The sequence below is a fragment of the Polypterus senegalus genome, chromosome 4 (genome assembly GCF_016835505.1).
Source record: "Polypterus senegalus isolate Bchr_013 chromosome 4, ASM1683550v1, whole genome shotgun sequence".
Classification (NCBI taxonomy): Eukaryota; Metazoa; Chordata; class Cladistia; order Polypteriformes; family Polypteridae; genus Polypterus; species Polypterus senegalus.
The window spans coordinates 22,354,522-22,375,311 of NC_053157.1; the positions used below are offsets into that span (position 1 = coordinate 22,354,522).

Consider the following 20,790-nt stretch of genomic DNA (forward strand, 5'->3'; position numbering starts at 1 on the left):
TGACTCACACGATCAGATTGTATTTCCTTTCCTATTATAAAGAGGATTTCTACATTTACTTTGCTGCAGTCCATTATTTTGGAACATCAAAAATAAAAAGGTGGCTCAGAAAATGGCCATTCAATGTAGATATGATGTACAAGCAAAATGAAAGTAATAATCAATAACTTTCATAGTCTATGAAGCCATAGTATGAAACAGCCCTACCTTTTCATTTGAAGCTTACATTACTAGAGATGGCATAGTTGTGCATTAGTTAGCACTGTACCAGAGTTCTTATTTTCAAATCCCAGAGAGTACTCTGTGTGTGTGGAACTGACACCTTCTCCCAAAGTATCCATATCTGCCTGTGTTTTTCTTGTTACTCTTGCTTCCCCTCACATACCAGAGATGTAAGCAAATGTAAATTGGCCTGGTTGAGTGAATACGAGTGTGTGCAAGAACATGTCCTATAATAGCCTGGTGACTCCTCCTGTTCAGATTCTTGCCTTGAATTTCATTATGCCAGCATATGCTCTGCCTCTTGGCACTGTGTTGTAATAGTTATTTTAATTCATCCATTTTGTAGTATTACATCAGGGCAGATAACCTTGAGGTAATCTAGAAGTGACTGTGACCTTACAGAATTGTTCTGAAACAAGGTTAGTTAATTAAAAATTCAATTTGGTTTACCATGATGTCTAAGATCAAATTGTATTTTTCCCATTTGCGTTATTCATACTTTCTTAACTCATTAGTGAGTCACTGATTCAAAAAGGATTATAAATAAAGCTAAACAAAAGCTGATAATATACATGGAAAATGCAGTAAAGGATAATGCAAATGTTGAAATATCTGATTTGCTTAATAAATTCTAATTTACACAAGATGCTGAAGAAATTATGATGTAGTTTGTCTGTTTGCAACTCCATTTTAGTGAGTACCATAAAGACTTGTAAGAGAGAACTTAAAGTTGCAATTTCTGGCTCCAGCACACTGTCAAGTATCAGTATAACTAGTCCAATTACATTCCCCAGAATGTGAAAGAACAAGAGTTGGGAAAGCCAAATTATCATGTAGAGATATCATTTAATAATTTAAAGATACCTTGGAATATTTAAGCATATTTATAAATGATTTAAAACTACAAGTAGAGAATTCAGTAAGTTTTGGTACTATGATTAGATACTTTTAAATGTGCAGGAGCTAATGTAGTGCCATTAAAAAATAATTTGCACCCTTCCTGATATCCTCTATTGTTGCTTATTCAAGACACTTAAATTGTTTCTGAAAAACATTTAGTATAATACAAACCACCACCTGAGTGAACTCAAAACACAATTATTATACGATCACTTAATTTATTGGAGGAAAATAATTCACCAACACCTATATCCCCCACGTGAAAAATTGTCCCCCTAAACTTAATACTTGGTTATGTCATCTTTAGCAGCAACATCTGTTATCAAACACTTCCTGTAACAGGAAATCAGTCTTTGGCATCACTGTGCAGAATGTTTGTCACACTCTTCTCTATCGAATTGCTTTAATTCAGTCTTAATCAGCCAAATTGGAGTAGGTCGATGATATTGTCCATTGTTGATTGGTCCCAAACATTTGCAGAAAATTTCTCAAAGTGGCAAATTATAGTCATCACTTTTTTTTTTTTAAACTCTTGTGCGCCTCACAAGAAAACTGTCAGGTATTCATTCACAGTCGGGGCACATGCATAGTTTCTTTAGCAGGAGTGCACTATATTTAATGGAAGGGAGCCTGATTAGTGTGTCACACACAAAGTTTAGAGAGAAAATGCTGCTGTGGTGCCCGCAGTCTCCACGTGGTCTAAGTGCTTGAAGTGGACTGATACCAACGGTTCTTGAAGATTCAAGGGGACCCCTTAAGTGGCTGACTGAGCATTTGTTTTTGGCACTGGCCAATACAAAGGTCAGCGGCCAATGGACTTCAGCCTATGTAGATTAAAATTGTTGAAACAAACTAAGGGCTGAGCGCAATATGTTCCACACAACCAATGACATTCACAGGAGAGGACCCTATGTGGCTTTCTGTGCAAAGAGGCGAAAGGTTTTGAAACAGAAGCTGAAGTAAGCTGTGAGAGTTGGAAGGGGCAAGTGTGGTAACTTGAGGTCCGATGCTGTTTGGCGGTTTAAATAAATAATCTCTGCATTCCCATCTTCTTGGGGTGTCGTGGTAGCGTGGTGAGAGTGGTTCCCATGCTCAATGCGGGCACGGACTGCCCTGCACTTAGGGCACAGGTCTAGGATCGCCTGTGGCCCTTATTTATGACAGGAGCTGCTGATTACCACAGCTGTGCCATGTCCCCATTTTAAAAGGGAAGCCTGAGTGCAAGCGGGGGGACTCAAGAATCGAAGAAGACAAGAAATGAACGTAGGTTACAGAAAGGAAGAGAGAGAGAGAGAAAGCAGGAGGCGGAAGAAGTCGGTGCGAGTGAGCTGAAGGGAGCAGACTTGAGGGAGAGAAGGCAGGCAGCTGGGGTGGAGAGCCCCTTGAGCGGAGTGAGAGACTGACACTGGGGGCTGAAGGAGTGATTGCTGTTGCTGATCAACTTGGGGAGCCAGAGCGATGTGCGTTAAAAGGAGCGACTCATCGTGGAGGCTTGGGAGGAGAGCTCCAATATGAGCACCATGGCCGCTGGGGTCCCAAGTCTAGGTCCGGAGATGGAGCCTTACCATAGCCATGGGACAGCGGAGACCCGGACCTGCGGAAGGTCAGCTGCGTTTGTCAGTAAATCTTGTATGGGATAAGCAGGGGAGCCACCAGTGAGGAAGAAGCCACCGGGCTTTTTAGTAAAGATAGTTTCCTGCCAGTTGATTTTAACCTTGCTTTTAATGGATTTATTTATTTTGATTTTAACCACCACCTCACCTTGGATTATTTGTTTATTGACAGTTTTGAAGCACTGCATGTTTTATTTTGGGACACCTTGTTTTGAGAATTGTTTTTAATGAAAGCACTGATCACTTTTTCACAGCCCCCTTGCTCCAAGTGTGGTTTGTCTTCATCTGCCAAGCTCATCTCAGTTATAGTACTGACGGTGTTGGGTTCAAGAGGCTCCCAAAAATGAAGAGGGATCAAGGAGCTGACCAGCACTATCAAATTAAGTAATGAAGAGGACTGAAAGGATCAAAAGTGTGCAAGTCACAATAGCAAATCAGTGTGTGTTGGGGCCAAATGAAACACCAGAGAATCAGTCGGGGCATTCTCCTTGGCCATAACAATGGAGAAGTGACAGTTGGGGCTGTAAATAGCTTCCTTCTTGTCTTACTCTAACATTGCTAAAAAAGAAAGAGAGAACGTTATTTGTTTCCTTTAAATAAATAAATAAGTCAATAAATAAATAAATATATACATGCTTTGGTCTTACCTTGTTTCTTTTTTATTGTAACCTGAAAAGAGAATAAATCTTTCAATTTTTTATTATTGCCACAATCCACGTTGTCCTTTCTTTCTACTCTGTCCACACAGAGCATTGCTCCAATAGAAAAGTGATCATACTGTGTAAATGAGATAATAAGTCTGAAAAAAACGGAGTACACTATATATCAAAGCAAGCCTTACATTTTTAAAAAATCTACTGTCATTGTCCTCCTACATACACATTATACATTGGGGGAGCTCATAATACTAATCGACACTTCGCTTTATGCATTTTAGGCAGCATGCCATCTGTATGCATAAGAAAATATAAAATATGTGTTATAGCCAAGCCACAGTCAAACATGAAGTACGATTTTTTTTTTCTATAATGCATGTGTAGTCGCTTTTTTTGTTCATATTGTAGAAAGAGAACATCTGAGAATGTCGTAACTTCTAGTTTCCTGTTGGTAGACATTTATTCAAATCCAATGAGGCATTTAAAATTAAGCAAATTTTATTTTAGAATTTTGTGTGAATACGGCATCAGGATTTGTAGTATTTTTAAATAAACTTGGAGCAAATCACCTTCAAATCATAGGAATAACATTACCGCTATATATGCAGTGTATGGTTGCAACAATTTGTGAGACAGCAAAGCTGCTGTGTCCTGAGCTAAAATGCATGCCCACCCAATGCCCTGCCATAGCATTGTATATCGACAGTGTTTTGGAATGAGAAGCTGGCCTTTGGAAAGACATTGCAGAGCCCTACACTGAGTTTTCAGCTATGTACTACTCATTTAAGGTTCCGCCACAACATCTTAATGGGGATCAAGTCAAGATTTTGAGTAGGCCGCTCCAAAACCTTAATTTTGTTTTTGTTTTTTTTTTCTGCCTTTTAGAGGTGGGCTTGCTCTTTTGCTTTGTATCATTCTCCCTCAGCTGAGCTTCAGATCACATACTAATGACTGAACCTTCCCCTTCAGTACTTTTTGGTAGAGAGTTGAATTCATGTTCCCCTTAGTTATGGTGAGTCACCCAGCCCAAGAAGCAGCAAAGAATCCCCACATCGTAACACTACTCCCACCATGTTTGACTGCGGGTATGATGTGCTTATTGTGGAAAGCCGAGTTAGCTTTATGACAGATGTAACAGGACTCACGTCTTTCAAAAAATTACACTTTTGACTCATAATCACAGAACATTCTCAAAGGTTTTGGGATTAATCCATTTTTTCTCTGACAATTGTTATATGACTGTTTATGTTTCTCTTGTTTTTGCGTTACTCTCCAAGCATTTCTTTAAGAGTCACTTCATTTTTTTTTTAATTGATCTTATTGGTATTAACTTTTCATTTTTAGCATTCTGCTGTGTCAACACTGAAAGTGTTTTCAGGTTAAGTTTACTATGTGGTCTGCACAATGTTTTTTGTTTTTTTTTGTTTTGTTTTCTTTAAAGCTGTAATATGCCTTAAATGCTATGGTTTTATATATAAAGATATATCATTTTCTTCTTCAAAGGTGTAATGGAGAAGCTGGGACTTGGCCCCCAGGAACTGCTTAATGAAAATCCTCGATTAATTTATGCAAGGCTTACGGGATACGGGCAGAGTGGATCATATGCAAAAGCAGCTGGTCATGACATCAACTATATTGCAATGTCAGGTAAATCTCAAAGGCAAACTCTTTTAAGCAAGGTGACATTGACAAATAAAAGTGTAAAGTACATGTCATTTACTTGTACTTAGTCCTTGAACTGAATAAGTAGTTCTTGTATTTTTACACATTTGTGAGTATGTTTAAATCTTTTTAATTTGTAATGATGCATAAATGAAAATGTTTTTTTAATACAGTCATGTCAAAAAATCAGTACACCCCACAGAAATTGTTGACTTTTTCAGCATATTTCAGAAGACAAACAGTACATCTTCATGCAAACTTTGCCTACAGATTACAAGTGACACATAAAATTGACATGACATATTCATTCTCATCTAAATCAACAAAAATTCAGAATTGTCATATGGAAAAGTAAGTACACCCCTACATTTATCACCACTTCAGAATTGTGTGTTCCAAATTAGGTGCCAATGATTAGAACCTCATTATGGACTATGCAGGTGGACTCTGTCTAATTTAAACCACAAGTATCCAGTCTCTGGTGTTCTCTTTGCTATTAACATGTGCAGAGTCATCATGTCAAGATCAAAAGAGCTCTCTAAGACCCTTAGAAAGAAGGTTGTGGATGCCTAGGAATCTGGCAAGGGATTTAAAAAGATCAGATTACAGGAAAAAAGTAGAATGGGGGGGCCCACTCACCAGTAACTATAAAGAATAAATATTATCAATTCCAATTGTCAGCCAAGGCCCCCCAACCCTAAGTGCCCCCTTTTCCCTGTCTGTAGAAAGAGAGAGATGTGTATGTGCACAATGTATAAAGAAAATAAACCAACAAAATAGAAATTATATATATATATATATATATATAGATAGATAGATAGATAGATAGATCTATACAAACACATACATACACATACCAGTATCTCTACTGTGATGGATGTCCGGGATGCCCCTTCTGTTTATGTTCCAGGGAAGTAAGCATGGGCTGCAAAATACTTTCCCAGGACCACATGGTGGCAACCACCCAGGGTTACTTGGGTGCCTCAGATACCCGCAGGGCTCCGTGAGAGATGGAGTTCTCCACAGCCCTGTTGGGAAACGGGGAGGCCACCAGTAGGCGCTGCAGGGGTTTCTGGGCCTGTCTGGGCCGTAGTTCAGCCACACCCGGAGGTGCAATTGGAAGCAGGTGGTCAACACATGAAGCACTTCCAGGTGAGCTATACAAGGAGCCACCAGCCACCACTCCAAAAGCCTGAGTTGGGAGGAGGAGGACAACACTTGCCAAGAGGAGTGATGGTGAAAAGAAGAAGAGTGTGGTGTTTTGGTGCTTTTGAGACTGTGTTGTGCCTGTGAGACACGGAGAAGACGTGCCCCACAGGTGAAGAAAAATACAAGTTCACTTGCTTTTATACCTGCCTCCGGTGTCAGTCTTTGTCTGGTCGACGCCTATATAGCACCTTTGCTACACTACATACATATACACAATTATGCACATGAATGCACAAACACCCACACAGACTCTCACACACATGTAGGTACCCACATAAATATGCATATATTCACATAAATCTACAGTAATACAAGACCTCTACTTACATACTGCATCTAAAACTAAAGATTTCAGATGTGTCCCACATCTTCCCATCCATGGACATACTGTAGATAGAAAACCTCAAGGGTGGTGAGATACTAAAACCTTGGGTTTAAGTGGCTCTCTTTTTCCAATTGTTCAGAGATGGTGGTGTTGTGTAATTGTAGACATTATACTTGAGGCAGATTGTTCAAGAAGAACTGAATTGTAGAACTTTATTTTCCAAGAGTGGACATTAAGATGCTCAGTGGTTTTACATCTAGATGGCGGTATCAATTTAGAATCAATGGTGCCCAGAGAGAAAACTGTAATTTGGTGGTAAGACAGACTGAGAAACAATAAATTTAAGAGTATAAATATAATGGGAGAGAGAAGAAAATGAACTACCACTAAAGAGGATAAAACAAGAGCAACAGATTACAAAGTAAAATGAGCAGATAAACTGATGTAATTATTACACTACTGGCTTTCACATTATACTGATTTTAATAACATGGTTTAAGACTGCATATTGCTCTTTGCTTCACTGCAGTTCCGCTAATCTTTTGGAAAAAGGTTCTTTATTTTTTAATATATTAGTGCTATTGCGTTCCTAAAATGCAAGACCTACATGTTTTGTGCATGCCGTAGAGATGCCTCCTGAGTGGCTCCCCCTAGAGCTGCTTCAGACATGTCCCACTGGACACAGACCCTGCATTAGAGCCAGGACGTGTTGGGGAAAAAAATGGCTGGTTTGAGAATACCTCTGAATTTCCCAAGAAGAGCTTTAATCAATAGTTGTAGCATCCTGCCACTGTGACCCTCTCCAGGAAAAGCGGTTTCACATGGCATGAGATTTAAAGTTCTTGGCTGATATATGCTCATCTCCTTGGATTAAAAAATGCATTTAAAATTGGTCTAAGATTTGGTTTTCCAGATATTGCTAATGATAGCATTTGCTGTTTGTATTTATGACTACATTTCTTTCCCTAAATAATCACCTAAAATAAAAAAAAAAACAATTGGTTATAGTTTTGGCCTTATTGTATTGGTCAAAAGTGAGAAATCTGCAACTGTTTTCACAATAGAGTATTAACCTTTAATATGCAGTTTAATTTAAACCAGGTTGGCATTTTTGAGAACATTGGCTATACTGAATTCTCAAATAGGGTGGAGATGGGGAAAGAAAAGCTTGTGACTGGGTGAACATGCTTTAGGTACCTTAGATTATCTTGTATACACGTTTCACTTTATTCTGGTACAGATCCCTAACAAGATAGAGTGCAGCCCCAGTCTCATGACAGAATGTAAGACTCATTCAGCAATTTTTTCTCTAAACCCACCTGTTGTTCTATGATGTAAATGCTGGGATCTTTTTCAGCAGCAGAAAGTACACAGCAGCATTAAACTACTATATAGGAAATTGGTTCCTTACAAGGCACACTAATGGACACACCAACAACTCAGTTAAACATGTACATTATTTAGTGCAGTGTATGAAAAGGAACTGGAGTACCAAAACAAAACTCAAGGTTTTTGACTATGCTGAATTGATTTCTCTGATTTATTTTTAAGTATAGCACTGTTTTGAAAGTGGTAAATGTGTTTGTGTCATTCTGCAGCACCATCTTCGATTCTGTGGGCACAGCTGTTTTGTATTAATTTTGCTAGCAGCTGCTACCGTGTTGTCAGGTACAACGGCCGGAGATGTTTGACGCATGACGTCATGGAGCAGATGGGATAAAGATTTGTGTTAGATACTTCCGGATCGTTCGGATTTCAGCATACAAACTCCGTAAAACAATCTGTGTGTGTGTGAAACTTTGTTTTTTTTGGGATCTCTAGTTCTCTTTGTTGACTTTGAGTTAAGGATTACATATTGAGTTTGTTGCGAAGTATTCTGACGTACTGGTTCAACTTTTACTGTACATGTTTTCCCAGTCCTTTTCAATTCTGTCAGGGTGGCTTGATAGTTTTCTGTCTTACATCTTAAATAATAATAATCTTATGTCTTTCAACAAATGCAATGAGATGCTGCAGATGTTCTATCAGACGGTTGTGGCGAGCGCTGTCTTCTACGCGGTGGTGAGCTGGGGAGGCAGCATAAGAAAGAGGGACACCTCATACCTGGACAAACTGGAGAGGAAGGCAGGCTCTGTTGTAGGCATGGAGCTGGACAGTTTGACATCCGTAGCAGTATCAACTCCAGACAGAGGAGCAGCTTCAACGACAGACTGCTGTCACCATCCTGCTCCACTGACAGACTGAGGAGATCGTTCCTCCCCCACACTGTGCGACTCGTCAATTCCACCCAGGGGAGTATGCTGGAGTATGTGAATTTCCTCTTGGGATTAATAAAGTATCTATCTATCTATCTATTGTGGTGTATGGCCGGCCGTTCATCCCGGCCAGTACCCCCAAGCTGCCAGGTGGGGCCCTCCCTGCAGTATGGAGGTTCCCCGAAGACCAGCAGGGCATCATGGACATGGGGGCCTCTAGGAGACGCTGCAGGGAGGAACAGTGTTTATTTACCCTACGCCCCGGAAGTACATCCGAGTCACATGGACAAGGGGAATGACGTGATTCCAGGGTGAAGAAAAGGACTTTTGATCTGACCCGGAAGTGATAGAAGATCACATGGACTGGGGATGGAAACACTTCCGGGTCAGGAACTATAAAAGGACTCTGGGAGCTCCCAGACAGCAAGCTGAGCTGGGTGGTAGGAGGGCAACGCGTCTGGGAGTGGTGGATTGGTTTTTGTGATTATTATTGTGATTATTTATGAGTATAGTGGAGAGGAGGGTGCTTTGTGCACTGTTGATGATAAAGTCTACTTTTGGACTTTCATCTGGTGTCTGGCATATTGGACAAGGGTTCAAGGGAGCGTTAGCGCCCCCTATCTATCTATCTATCTATCTATCTATCTATCTATCTATCTATCTATCTATCTATCTATCTATCTATCTAGTCTTGTAGTTATGATATCCTTTATTTCTGACAAAACTCAGCTTTCTCTGGAATACAGAGTATCAAGTATTATCAATTTAACTTTCAGTTGATGTATTAGTTCATTGCAATTAGCAAAATTTGTATTTTCTGTTGAAAGTAATGAATTCCAGAGATACTCAAAACCTTAAGGCATATCTGTAGGGGACAAATAATCAGCATTTCGTAAATTGCAAACCAGTAGGGCAGCATAATTAATCAGATACACAGTATCTCTAAAATGAATGATGAACATACAAGATCACCCACTACTGAGATTTTCAGAATAAAGAGTGGTGTTGCAAGGAGTATAAACTATTGACTGCAAGTGAAAAGAAGCAACTATTATTTACAGTAAATAACTTCATTCTTATTATGAACATGGACAAAAGACTAATAAGATATAAGTTCATCAGACATAATGACGAACTATTCAACATACATTAGCTAGGAGAAATAACAATGTTAAAATCAATATTCTTCCCATCTTTGCTGTATGTTTTTTAAAGTATTCCTATACTTGCACTGTGATGGGTTGGCATGTTACTCTGTCCAAAGATTCTTCCTGCATTGTGCCCGATGACTGCTAGGATGTTCAGGCTGCCTCACAACCCTGTCGTGGATAAGCAGGTTAAGGAAATGGATGTGTGGATGTAACTTCATTTTTCTAATTAAAAAAAAAAAACAACTTTGCAAAGACCTGTATTGCTAATGTAGGTGATAAAAAACAACAGTTAATACAACTGCAACTGTTTAGTTAGTTATGGAAAGGAAATTCTGCTTAAACTCACAACTTTTTCATTTGCTCTGCACATCATCCATAACTATCACTAGTTTACCAGCAATCCAGTGGTATATTATTTGTTCCAAATATGCTACAAAGGTATGGGAGACATTTTAAAGCCTAAGCATTTCTGCTAGTTGCTCATGAGCGATATTAGCACATTCCAGTAAGAATTTTACTTTTCTCTGTATACGTGACAATAATAGCATTATAATCATATATTCTAACCATCCTTAAATGATTCAGTATTTTAATTATGGAAGTCTCCTGGTTTTCAGACCTTTAGACTAATCTGTATTGACAGTATGTAGAACGTGAGATAAGTCCGAAACTTTGTAGAAAGAAGCCTGTCCAATGTTTTTAATCTTCCATCAACATTTACAGCATGTTTCAAACTGTACTGGCTAGTAATGATAAAGATATAAACAGCATTTCCAGACTCTTTCAACACACTTGAAACAGAGTGCCCTTAAGTGATGTAAGGAAGTGGTGGGAACAGGGAATTCAAACTAGAATATCAGATAGAGAATGGAACTCCGCCTCATCAATTTGTGCAAAACATGATATAATTCAGTTATTAATTGTATATTGTACATACCTATATTAGACCAAAATTATATGAAGTATGTCTACGACAAGATTTGAATTGTGAAAATTGTTACTGAGTGTTTGCCTCACTAGGTCATTTGTTTTAGGCATACCCTACACCCAGAACATTTCAAATTTTGCATATTTACCAAAAAATTTTGCATTTACTTCTTATCCTCTAACAGCATTATTCGAAGTCATACCACTAGACTACTGTAGATTATGCCTCGAAAAGTCTATTGTGATATCTTGCACTACTCTCTTGCACTTAGTTTTATTTTAGTCCATTGGAAGAATTGTAACATAAATTAAAGGGTAAGGGATGTCGCATTTTATCTAGAATCAAAGAAAAAAGCAAGTTTTGTCTAGAACTCATAGTCTAAATCTGGGGTTCCCAACCTGTGGTGTGAAATGGCATTTCAGGGGTTCTGACAAAGAGGAGGGTTGACTCACGGTTCATCAAATTGAGCTTGTTGTTCAACTTCATCTTGGTTCAATTAGTGTCATGCAGTGTGCGCTCATTTGTAGGTTATTTATTAGTTAGTGCTCCTGTTCTATGATACTCTTGTGGGTTCCTTGCTGCGAGCAGAGCATTCATCTTCTTCTTCTTTCAGCTGCTCACATTATGGGTCGCCAAAGTGGATCATCTTCTTCCATATCTTTTTGTCCTCTATATCTTGTTCTGTTACACCCATAACCTGCATGTCCTCTCCCACCACATCCATAAACGTTCTCTTAGGCCTTTCTCTTTTTCTCTTGCCTGGAAGCTCTATCCTTAGCAACCTTCTCCCAATATACTCAGCATCTCTCCTCTACACATGTCCAAACCAATGCAATCTCGCCTCTCTGACTTTGTCTCCCAACCATCCAACTTGAGCTGACTCTCTAATCTACTCATTTCTAATCCCATCCATCCTCGTCACACCCAATGCAAATCTTAGCATCTTTAACTCTGCCACCTCCAGCTCTTTCTCCAGCTTTCTGGTCAGTGCCACCGGCTCCAGCCCATATAACATAGCTGGTCTCACTAACATCCTGTAGACCTTCCCTTTCACTCTTGCTGATATCCGTCTCTCACAAATCACTCCTGACACTCTTCTCCATCCACTCCACCCCTGCTCGCATTCTCTTTTTCACCTCTCTTCCACAATCATTTAATCAATTACTTTGTACTGTTGATCCTAAGTATTTAAACTCATCCACATTTTCCAACTCTACTCCTTGTATCCTCACCATTCCACTGACCTCCCTCTCATTTACACACATGTATTCTGTCTTGTTCCTACCTCTCCTCTCTAGAGCATATCTCCACCTCTCCAGGGTCTCCTCCTCTGCTATCGCTAGAGATCACAATGTCATCAGCAAAATTCATAGTCCACGAGGACTCCTGTCTAATCTCATCTGTCAACCTGTCCATCACCATTGCAAATAAGAAATGGCTCAGAGCCGATCCCTGATGTAATCCCAACTCCACCTTGAAGGCATCCGTCACTCCTACCGCAGACCTCACCATGGTCACATTTCCCTCGTACGTATCCTGTACAACTCTTACATACTTCTCTGCCACTCCCAACTTCCTCATAAAATACCCCAAATACTCTCGAGGCACCCTGTCATATGCTTTCTCCAGGTCCACAAAGACGCAATGCAGCTCCTTCTGGCCTTCTCAATACTTCTACATCAACACCCTCAGGGCAAACATCGCATCTGTAGTGCTCTTTCTTGGCATGAAACCATACTGCTGCTCACTAATGATCACCTCACTTCTTAACCAAGCTTCCACTGCTCTTTCCCATAACTTCATGCTGTGGCTCATCAATTTTATCCCCCTGTAGTTACTACAGTCCTGCACATCCCCCTTATTCTTAAATATCGGCACCAGTACACTTCTTCTCCACTCCTTAGGCATTCTTTCACTTTCCAGGATTCCATTAAACAATCTGGTTAAAAGCTCCACTGCCATTTCTCCTAAACACCTCCATGCTTCCACAGGTATGTCATCTGGACCAACGACTTTTCCATTCTTCATCGTCTTCATAGCTGTGCTTACTTTCTCCTTGACACTAGGGCTTATTTTCAAAATAGGTCTTATTTTCGGGGAATTACGGTATTTTGTCAAAAGTTCTTTCAAAATGAACAAAGAAATTATTTCCATTTAACATTTTACAAGATAAGGATTGTTTGGGGTATTATCTAATAGGACACTACTGCTTAATAAATAACCCATTGTTATACCATACACTACATTGCTAGCATGGTGTCGTTTTCTTGCTCACCTAGTATAATACAATAGGAAATTAAAAAAAAATCTAATTAACTTTACATGGAACAGGCAAAAATACACTTATTAATGTTGTCCTCAATTAATTTGGCATCTAGAACTATTGTTAGCCTTGTGAACCTCAAAACATTTGAGGGTTAACTTCAAGTTAAGTTGGCTTCTTCCTCTCTTTGCCATCAGGATGGGTAGTGGCGTGAATATCTGATGTGATTTGAAAATGGTAACGTACTTAGTGTGATACTGACATGGGATACACTTACTGTAATGCAATCAGTTACTCAATAACATAGAGTACACAAAATAAACAGGAAAAGTCAGCTTTGTAAAGTTAATCATTGTATTATATTGAATCATGAATACATTTGTAAAGGTCATTATAATGTGGGTAGTAATATTGGAAGATTAATAAATAATTGCAAGATTATTAAACAATATACTATCCAGTCTGGTAGACAAATAATACAATTACAACTTAATTTCCTTTGCCGCTGTCACCAGAGTTTGGATTAAGAGCAATGGATATTAGGATTTATATATTTTTATGTACAGTATTATATTAACTTGTTCATTAATTTGGAGCGACTCAATTTGCTTGATCACTTTTTGTAATTTCAAGGCTGACTTAGTTTTAGTAAATTTTTCTGACGAAAAATAATCAGCTTCCATGCTCTATAGGTTCTATTTTTCTCCAGAGACATTTTTTATGGAAATATTCCCTGCTTTTAAGATAAAACTGAAATACCGTCAGAAAGTGCTTATGCAACTGATTCTTTCTATTGTGTGCTGAATTGATACAGTAATTGTGGCCTGTATGTCCACTTACAGGTTTTCAAGTGTACATTATGCAGTTTCCCTGTGATGGAGTAACATCTTGTCCAGGACAGGTTCCTACCTTTTACAGAGTAACAAATATTCCTTCAGTTCATTGATTTTTCCAAAACTCAGAAGTATATTTTTGCAGAATATTCTTTCTTTTTAACCTTTAAAGTAAAAACGTAAATTGTATTAATAACAAAGAGGGTACATTGGAGAAAAAAATGTGCAAAGCTTCTCACATCATGCAGTCATTTAACATAAGTATGCAAGGGTGTTAAGTGATTGGGTGCTTTGGGTACTGCAGCACCCCTAACTTCAGAGAATAGCAGTGAAAGCTTGAAGTATGTAATGCGATAAAGATGATTAATAATCATTTAAGGGTGACTCCAGTTAATTGATAATTGATATTCTTTTTAAATAATGGTGTGAAGGGTGGATATATAAACAACACTGGATGATGCATAGCAAGAAATAGCCCTGGATGAAAATTAGTCCAGCACACGCTCACATTGGAGCAAATTATTGCTGCTAGTTATCCTACCCAGCATGTCCTTGGGTATGTGAGAGGAAAAGTGGAGTACCTGGAGGAACACCCACTTAGACACAGGAAGAGCATTCAAAATGAACACAGTGATTGTTATATCTCAGCCAAAGTTCCTGCTCTGGCTGGGATTCAAAGTCTTGTTTTATGTCCCTTTTGTTCTTTCCGGATTCATTTGTTTATGTTAATGTTACTTTTGTTAATTATCTGCTATATTTTTCTTGCCTGTTTTATGCCCCATGTGTTTTGTGGGGGATCCCCCAAGAGGTGGGGCCACCTGCCAATTGCTGCCAGGATCTGCCCTCCGCCCTATAAATTAGGTCTCCCACAGTTCCTGGCGGTTCATTATGAATACGATAGGGAGTTGGTGAGTTTACTTGTGTTTATCGTTATTCTGGATTTTTGACTTTCTGCTCTTTGTTTTGACCTTGATATTGGAATTTGTTTTGTTTTGGAACTTGTTTGATTTGGATTGCCTTCATGGTACTGGCAATTTCATTTTGCCTGTGTGCTCCAAAGAGATTAATTGTGATTGGAAAACATTTTTTTTTTGTGAAGAATAAATCTTTCATTTTATAACAATTCTACTAGGCCCTTTATGTCTAGTCTGGGTTTTTGACGATCTTTCCTTCTGTAGTGAGCATTTTTGTAAGTGGTTTTGGAACTTCTGTACTTTGGGACTCCTAGTTCACAACAATGATAAAGAGGCAGAATTCAGACCCATGACTCTATATCTGTAAGGCGGCTGTTCTAACCACTGTTACACTGTACCACCAAAATATGGACTAGAAGAAAGCAAATTATTATTGCACACATCTCAAGTTCATGTTTATTGTCATGTGTACACAGCATTTAGTGCACATTGAGAAATTAAATTTGCACACTGTATATATACATACACACAATAATTCTTATATGACTGGCTGTTGGTTTTCTTGATAGGATAAATGGGCAAAGATCATTGGAAATTAATATTATTAACCCATTTACTAATGTTTTTCTCTAGACATTACAGAAATGGCCCTTTTCTGTGTCCACGCATGTCTAACCATAAACTGTTATATCATCAGTTTTAGCATAAGTTAAAGCTCAATTTTCTTGTTCTTTAAAAGTTTAAATTATGTGTCCAAGAAATGGCACTTTATACATAACCTCATTAAATGGCTTTGCAATGGATTTTTTTCTGCTTATTATACACAAAAGGTAGAATAAACTGTAACATTAAGATTTGTGAAGCATTACCAGCAGATTTTGTGGCTCTCAATATTTATTTTTATTTGCACTCTTTTGTGGAATGGCAAAAGTCTGCAATTCTTTCTGTTTTTGTTTGCTTGAATTCAGGTCTGTTGTCCAAGCTTGGCAGAGCACAAGAAAACCCATATGCACCACTTAATCTGCTGGCTGACTTTGCTGGAGGTGGACTGACGTGCGCCATGGGCATTATAATGGCTTTGCTTGAAAGGACTAAGTCTGGAAAGGGGCAGGTTGTAGATGCAAGTATGGTAAGTAACCATCTATTGTAATTTGACATTCTAACAAGAATGTTTGACCTTAAAGTTTACAGTTTTATATTTTTAAATCCTGTCTTTCTCACACTTTGTGTTTTTATATTTTTTATTCTACTACACTTACCTAATTAACGCTTTCTATATACAGTATTTTCATTAAACTGTTTAATTAACTGTAAACATGTGTAAGTAAGGATGTGGTCATCAAGGTTCCTTAGGGTAAAAAATTGTAAACGGGTTGTACTAATTAAGTCCATGGTTGCCTCAGATTGCCATTCTGTGTTGAGTGTTTAAAAAGGCAATTGGAAGAAGAAGCCAGTTAATTCAATTCAATTCAATTCTTTATTGTCATGTGTACAAGTACCATGTAGGATGAAATACTTGCTTGCATGTGCCCCCGCAGACAGTGAACATAGACAAAAATAAAACACACAATAAATAAATGAATATAAATAAGTAAAATCAGAATCCAAGGAATAAATAGAGATAATTATTATATGTGCAAAAGCACAGTTGTTCATTCTGCATGGAAATTCATAATTAATAGTAAGTGTTGCCATTTGGTAGCAATCCACAAGAACGATAGTTCATTGCCCGCCATTGACTCGCTATGTAACCCAGAAAAGTCAATTAGCTTACTGGTGCTCCACTTGTTACAACATAGTAACTATTTTTTGAACTTATATTTGTAAATCACTTAAAAAATGTATATAAAATAAATCATAATATGAAAAAACTGGATATGCAATATGCCGTGTAAACAGTTTCTATAGCTGTTTTAATTAATCTTCCTTATTTCTGTATTTAATTTCTAAAATGGGATGGAATACTGTAGCATGGAAGAATTCAGAAAAATGGAAGCTATGTGGCCCATTTTAGTATAGCAAAACTTGTAATTCTTAGTCAATACCACCTACTCATGCAGCTGAGGAACTGCCAATGCAAGTAACTTAGGGGAAAGCTGCAGTCAGTTATAAATACAAGATGTGAGACAGTCTAGTAAAAGAAGCGAGCTCTGAAAAGAATTTAGAGTTATGTTAACATAACATTTTTATCAACTAAGCAGTGCACATATGCTATTACAAAAACAAATAAAATGACAGTATAGTAAAAAGTGTTGAGTATAAATTGTAGGATGTTAGACTATATTAAAGTTCAACCGATCCAGGAGTTTTATATTTTACAATAACAATACACCTCTGAATTAAACTATATTAGCATAATTACTGTATTTGAGACAGTACTCAAATTGTGAAACAGTATTCTATTCTTAAATTCTGTGCATTTTACAAAACAGAAAAAAAACAATAATAAAATTATTGTAAAAAGCAGCTAATATGAGTAACATGGTCATACAAACAATCCCATTGCTGTAAAGGAAGATTAAAGAAAGCACAGAATCTCTGCATGTATGCCATGGAAACAACTGTTTTTGTCTTCAAGTTGCCCATAACACTGAACATCTACTCACAGGACACTGATGATGGTGGTCAACCAAAATATCACTTTACCTAAACACAGAGGATCAGAAAGATAAAAAGCGTAGTGGTTTGATAGACATGGTGCAGGGTATGGGGGACAAAAGTGATGAGCGCTTTTAACGTGTTTAAGTCATCAGAAGCGATTTTGCACGGGTTTCACATATGCATACAGGAATGTGGAATGTCTCAGTTCTTTTCCATACACAGAAAATCCTGTTTTGTGATGGGCAATGCTTTTCAAGTGAAGGCTGTGCAGTGCAGAGTCATTAGCTGCTGGACGCACTGCAAGCAAAAAAAGCAAAATTTATAGTAATAATGAAGCATTCAGATGCATGTTAAGTACAAATGTACATGCAGTAGCTGTAGGAACTTTGAACCTGCGTTAAAAAAATTCCAATATTTACTTATTTTTAACATGAGTATTCAAGCCTGGACAATCTTTTTATTAATAGGGTATGTAATAATTGGTAGAGACATACTGTCTCCCTCCCAAACCCTGAATAAAGATATCTACTATGTGTGTTCAGAATAGCAGGCTATAGTCTGCAAAGCCACCGAGTAGTTTATACTTTGAACAACTGCATTTTAGAAGTTGGTAATGATGTCGTACATCTGCCGTAACATATTGTAAATTTGTAATGCAAATGGAATAGCAGTTAAACATAAGGTGCTGTACTTGTAACATTTTTTTCGATTTTAACAAAAACAACGAGGGCAGATGCAAATACTTTTGCAGCCCATTCAATTTTTACACAAAACTTATTTGTGATGTGCCAGCAGTCTGTAGCCACTGAATTACATTCAGATGCAATCTTTTTTTAATGCAAAAAACACATGCAAAGTTAAAGTCACATATAGTCTAGGCATTTGTCTTCATTATTTGTTGTGTAACTAATTTTGAAATGGAAGTACAGATTTGCTGTTGCGTAAAGAAAGGATAAAACACTGAATGTTTGCTGGCTGTGATGAAATAGATTCAAGTTAAGCTTAGAAAACAAACTTTTGACACTGGAATTTTTTATAATATGTACACAATGTATTGTAAATATTTATTGCATAAGAACAAATAAGGCTTATCTACTGTATGAAATTGGTAGCATTCTTAACTGCACTTACCTTCACTTTAAGAATAACACAGTTTGTGTGTGTACCAAATCCTGTGTGTTTTGACAAGCTCAATCACTCAAAATTTTAGTTCCTGATTGGCTCCTTATCTGAGTCACCTCTGCCAGTGCCGATTAAGTTATTAAACCCTATTATTAGCTGATGAGGACTACCAGGTGGTCATGCTCTAAACTAGTATATAGGGTTCTCCAGATCTAATTATGCAGATCCAGATCGCCTGGATGACTTTGATTTATGCGGGGACGTTTTACGTTCCGCGCGAAGACGATTCTTCATGTCGTCAGTTCGCACACTTCTCGACGGCCTGGGATTTTTCAGGTGATTTTCTATGTGATAAACTTAATAAGTTATAGTGTAATGAAAATTGTATAATTAGATCTGGACCACCCTATATTATGTCATAGTGAGACTGCAGCTGGAGTACTGTATGTAGTTTTGGTCACTATGCTACAAGGAAGACACAACAGCACTTGAAGCTGTGCAAAAGTGAGCAGCCAGCTTTGCCCATTTTAGGCATGTGCCTGCTGTTTGAGTTGTGACTTGGCTGCCTGGGGTGAGGCCTAACCCGTGGGCACCGACCTGTACAGAAGGCAGGTCTAGCTTTTTGTGTTTCATTTTGAGGTCTGCGCCCATTTTTGAGTTTTGTTGTGGCAGGAATTACAACACTACAGTTAACACTAGATAATCATGTTTTTATTTTACTTACTTGTGAGCTTTACCAAATTTGGTACAACGCTAATAAAGCTGTTAAAGAGCTGAAGTAAAATAAAAACAAAATGCCAGAAGAGGAGATATTAGCTAATCAGTCTCTATTAAAAAGTGGCTTCAGTACAGGGTTTATAAGTCCAGTCCAACACATAAGAGATTTGCTTTCAGTTTTCAACTTTTTAATGGGAATTACAGTTGAAGATTAAGATTGATTTGATTGTTAGTATTTTAATAGAGGGAAATTTTTACCTGCAGTGAAAAATTATAAATACTATGCTATTACAAAATCTAGAGGTTTAAAATACTGCCCTCTTTTTATATTTATATTCTGTGACAGATAGGGGGCGCTATTGCTCCCTTGAACCCTCAGAATTGACTCAAGACACCAGATAAAAGTCCAAATGTTGACTTTATTAATACACAACAGTGCACAAAGCACCCTCCTCTCCACAATACTCATTAATCACAATACTAATAATCAATAATAACTCTCCACCACTCCCAGACGCGTTGCCACCCTTCCACCCAGCTCAGCTTGTTGTCTGAGGTTTTCCCACAGTCCTTTATAGTCCTTGACCTGGAAGTGTTTTGCTCCCTCTGTCCATATGACTAGGAACACTTCCGGGTCAGATAAAAAGTCCTTTTTCTTCACCCCAGAAGCACGTCATTCCTCTTGTCCATGTGACTCGGACGTACTTCCGGGGCGTAGGGCAAATTTTCTTTGCTCCTCCCTGCAGCTCCATCTAGTGGCCCCTGTGGTATTCAGCAGGGCTGAGGATGAAAACTCCATTTTCCAAAATTCCCTGCTGGTATTCGGGGCACCTCTATGCATCAGGGATAGCTCCATCTGGTGGACTGGGGGTATTGGGTGGGATGACTGGCCGGCCATAGACCACAATTCATAAAAATCGATTGGCAAAGCAAATGTGATGTCATCTCAAAATTTGCAAAGGAATTTACAGATTGCTGGTTGTATACTTTTTTGACATATTGATTGATTGATGTTGGTTACAAAGTAGCCCAGTGATGACAAAAGTCAAAATCTTACCAATTTATTGTAACAGTGGCAAAAATGCCAAAAGTGGTTTTATATTTAATTCATATTCCAAGTGTACCACGAAATGATGACTTCTGTGGAACTATAAATCAGAGTCTGGTGCCAAATCATGTCATTTTCAGAATGTGCATGGAATCTTTGAATCACGTAATGGTCAAAAACAAAGTAAATTTGAAAAGATTAAACAGTTTTGTTTCCAGCTGTCCTCTTACAAGTTGTCTCCAGGCATTAAATTAACAGTAACATATATTAATGGAAATAATTGGAATTGCATATTGAGTTGATACAGTATACTAAACTTCCTTAAATCTGTCAAAATAAGATATTTGGTGCTTTAAATGTGATTTTATTAT

The 20,790-nt window shown here is 38.1% G+C and overlaps 1 protein-coding gene across 1 annotated transcript in view; it reads left to right on the top strand.

Moving 5' to 3' along the window:
* Window positions 1-20,790, top strand: part of amacr (alpha-methylacyl-CoA racemase) — a 103,083-nt gene that overhangs the window by 20,974 nt on the left and 61,319 nt on the right. The window contains exons 3-4 of the mRNA XM_039750335.1: window positions 4,895-5,038; window positions 15,900-16,060. Coding sequence (XP_039606269.1) covers window positions 4,895-5,038; window positions 15,900-16,060 — 305 coding nt within the window. The remainder of the gene's footprint in view (window positions 1-4,894; window positions 5,039-15,899; window positions 16,061-20,790) is intronic.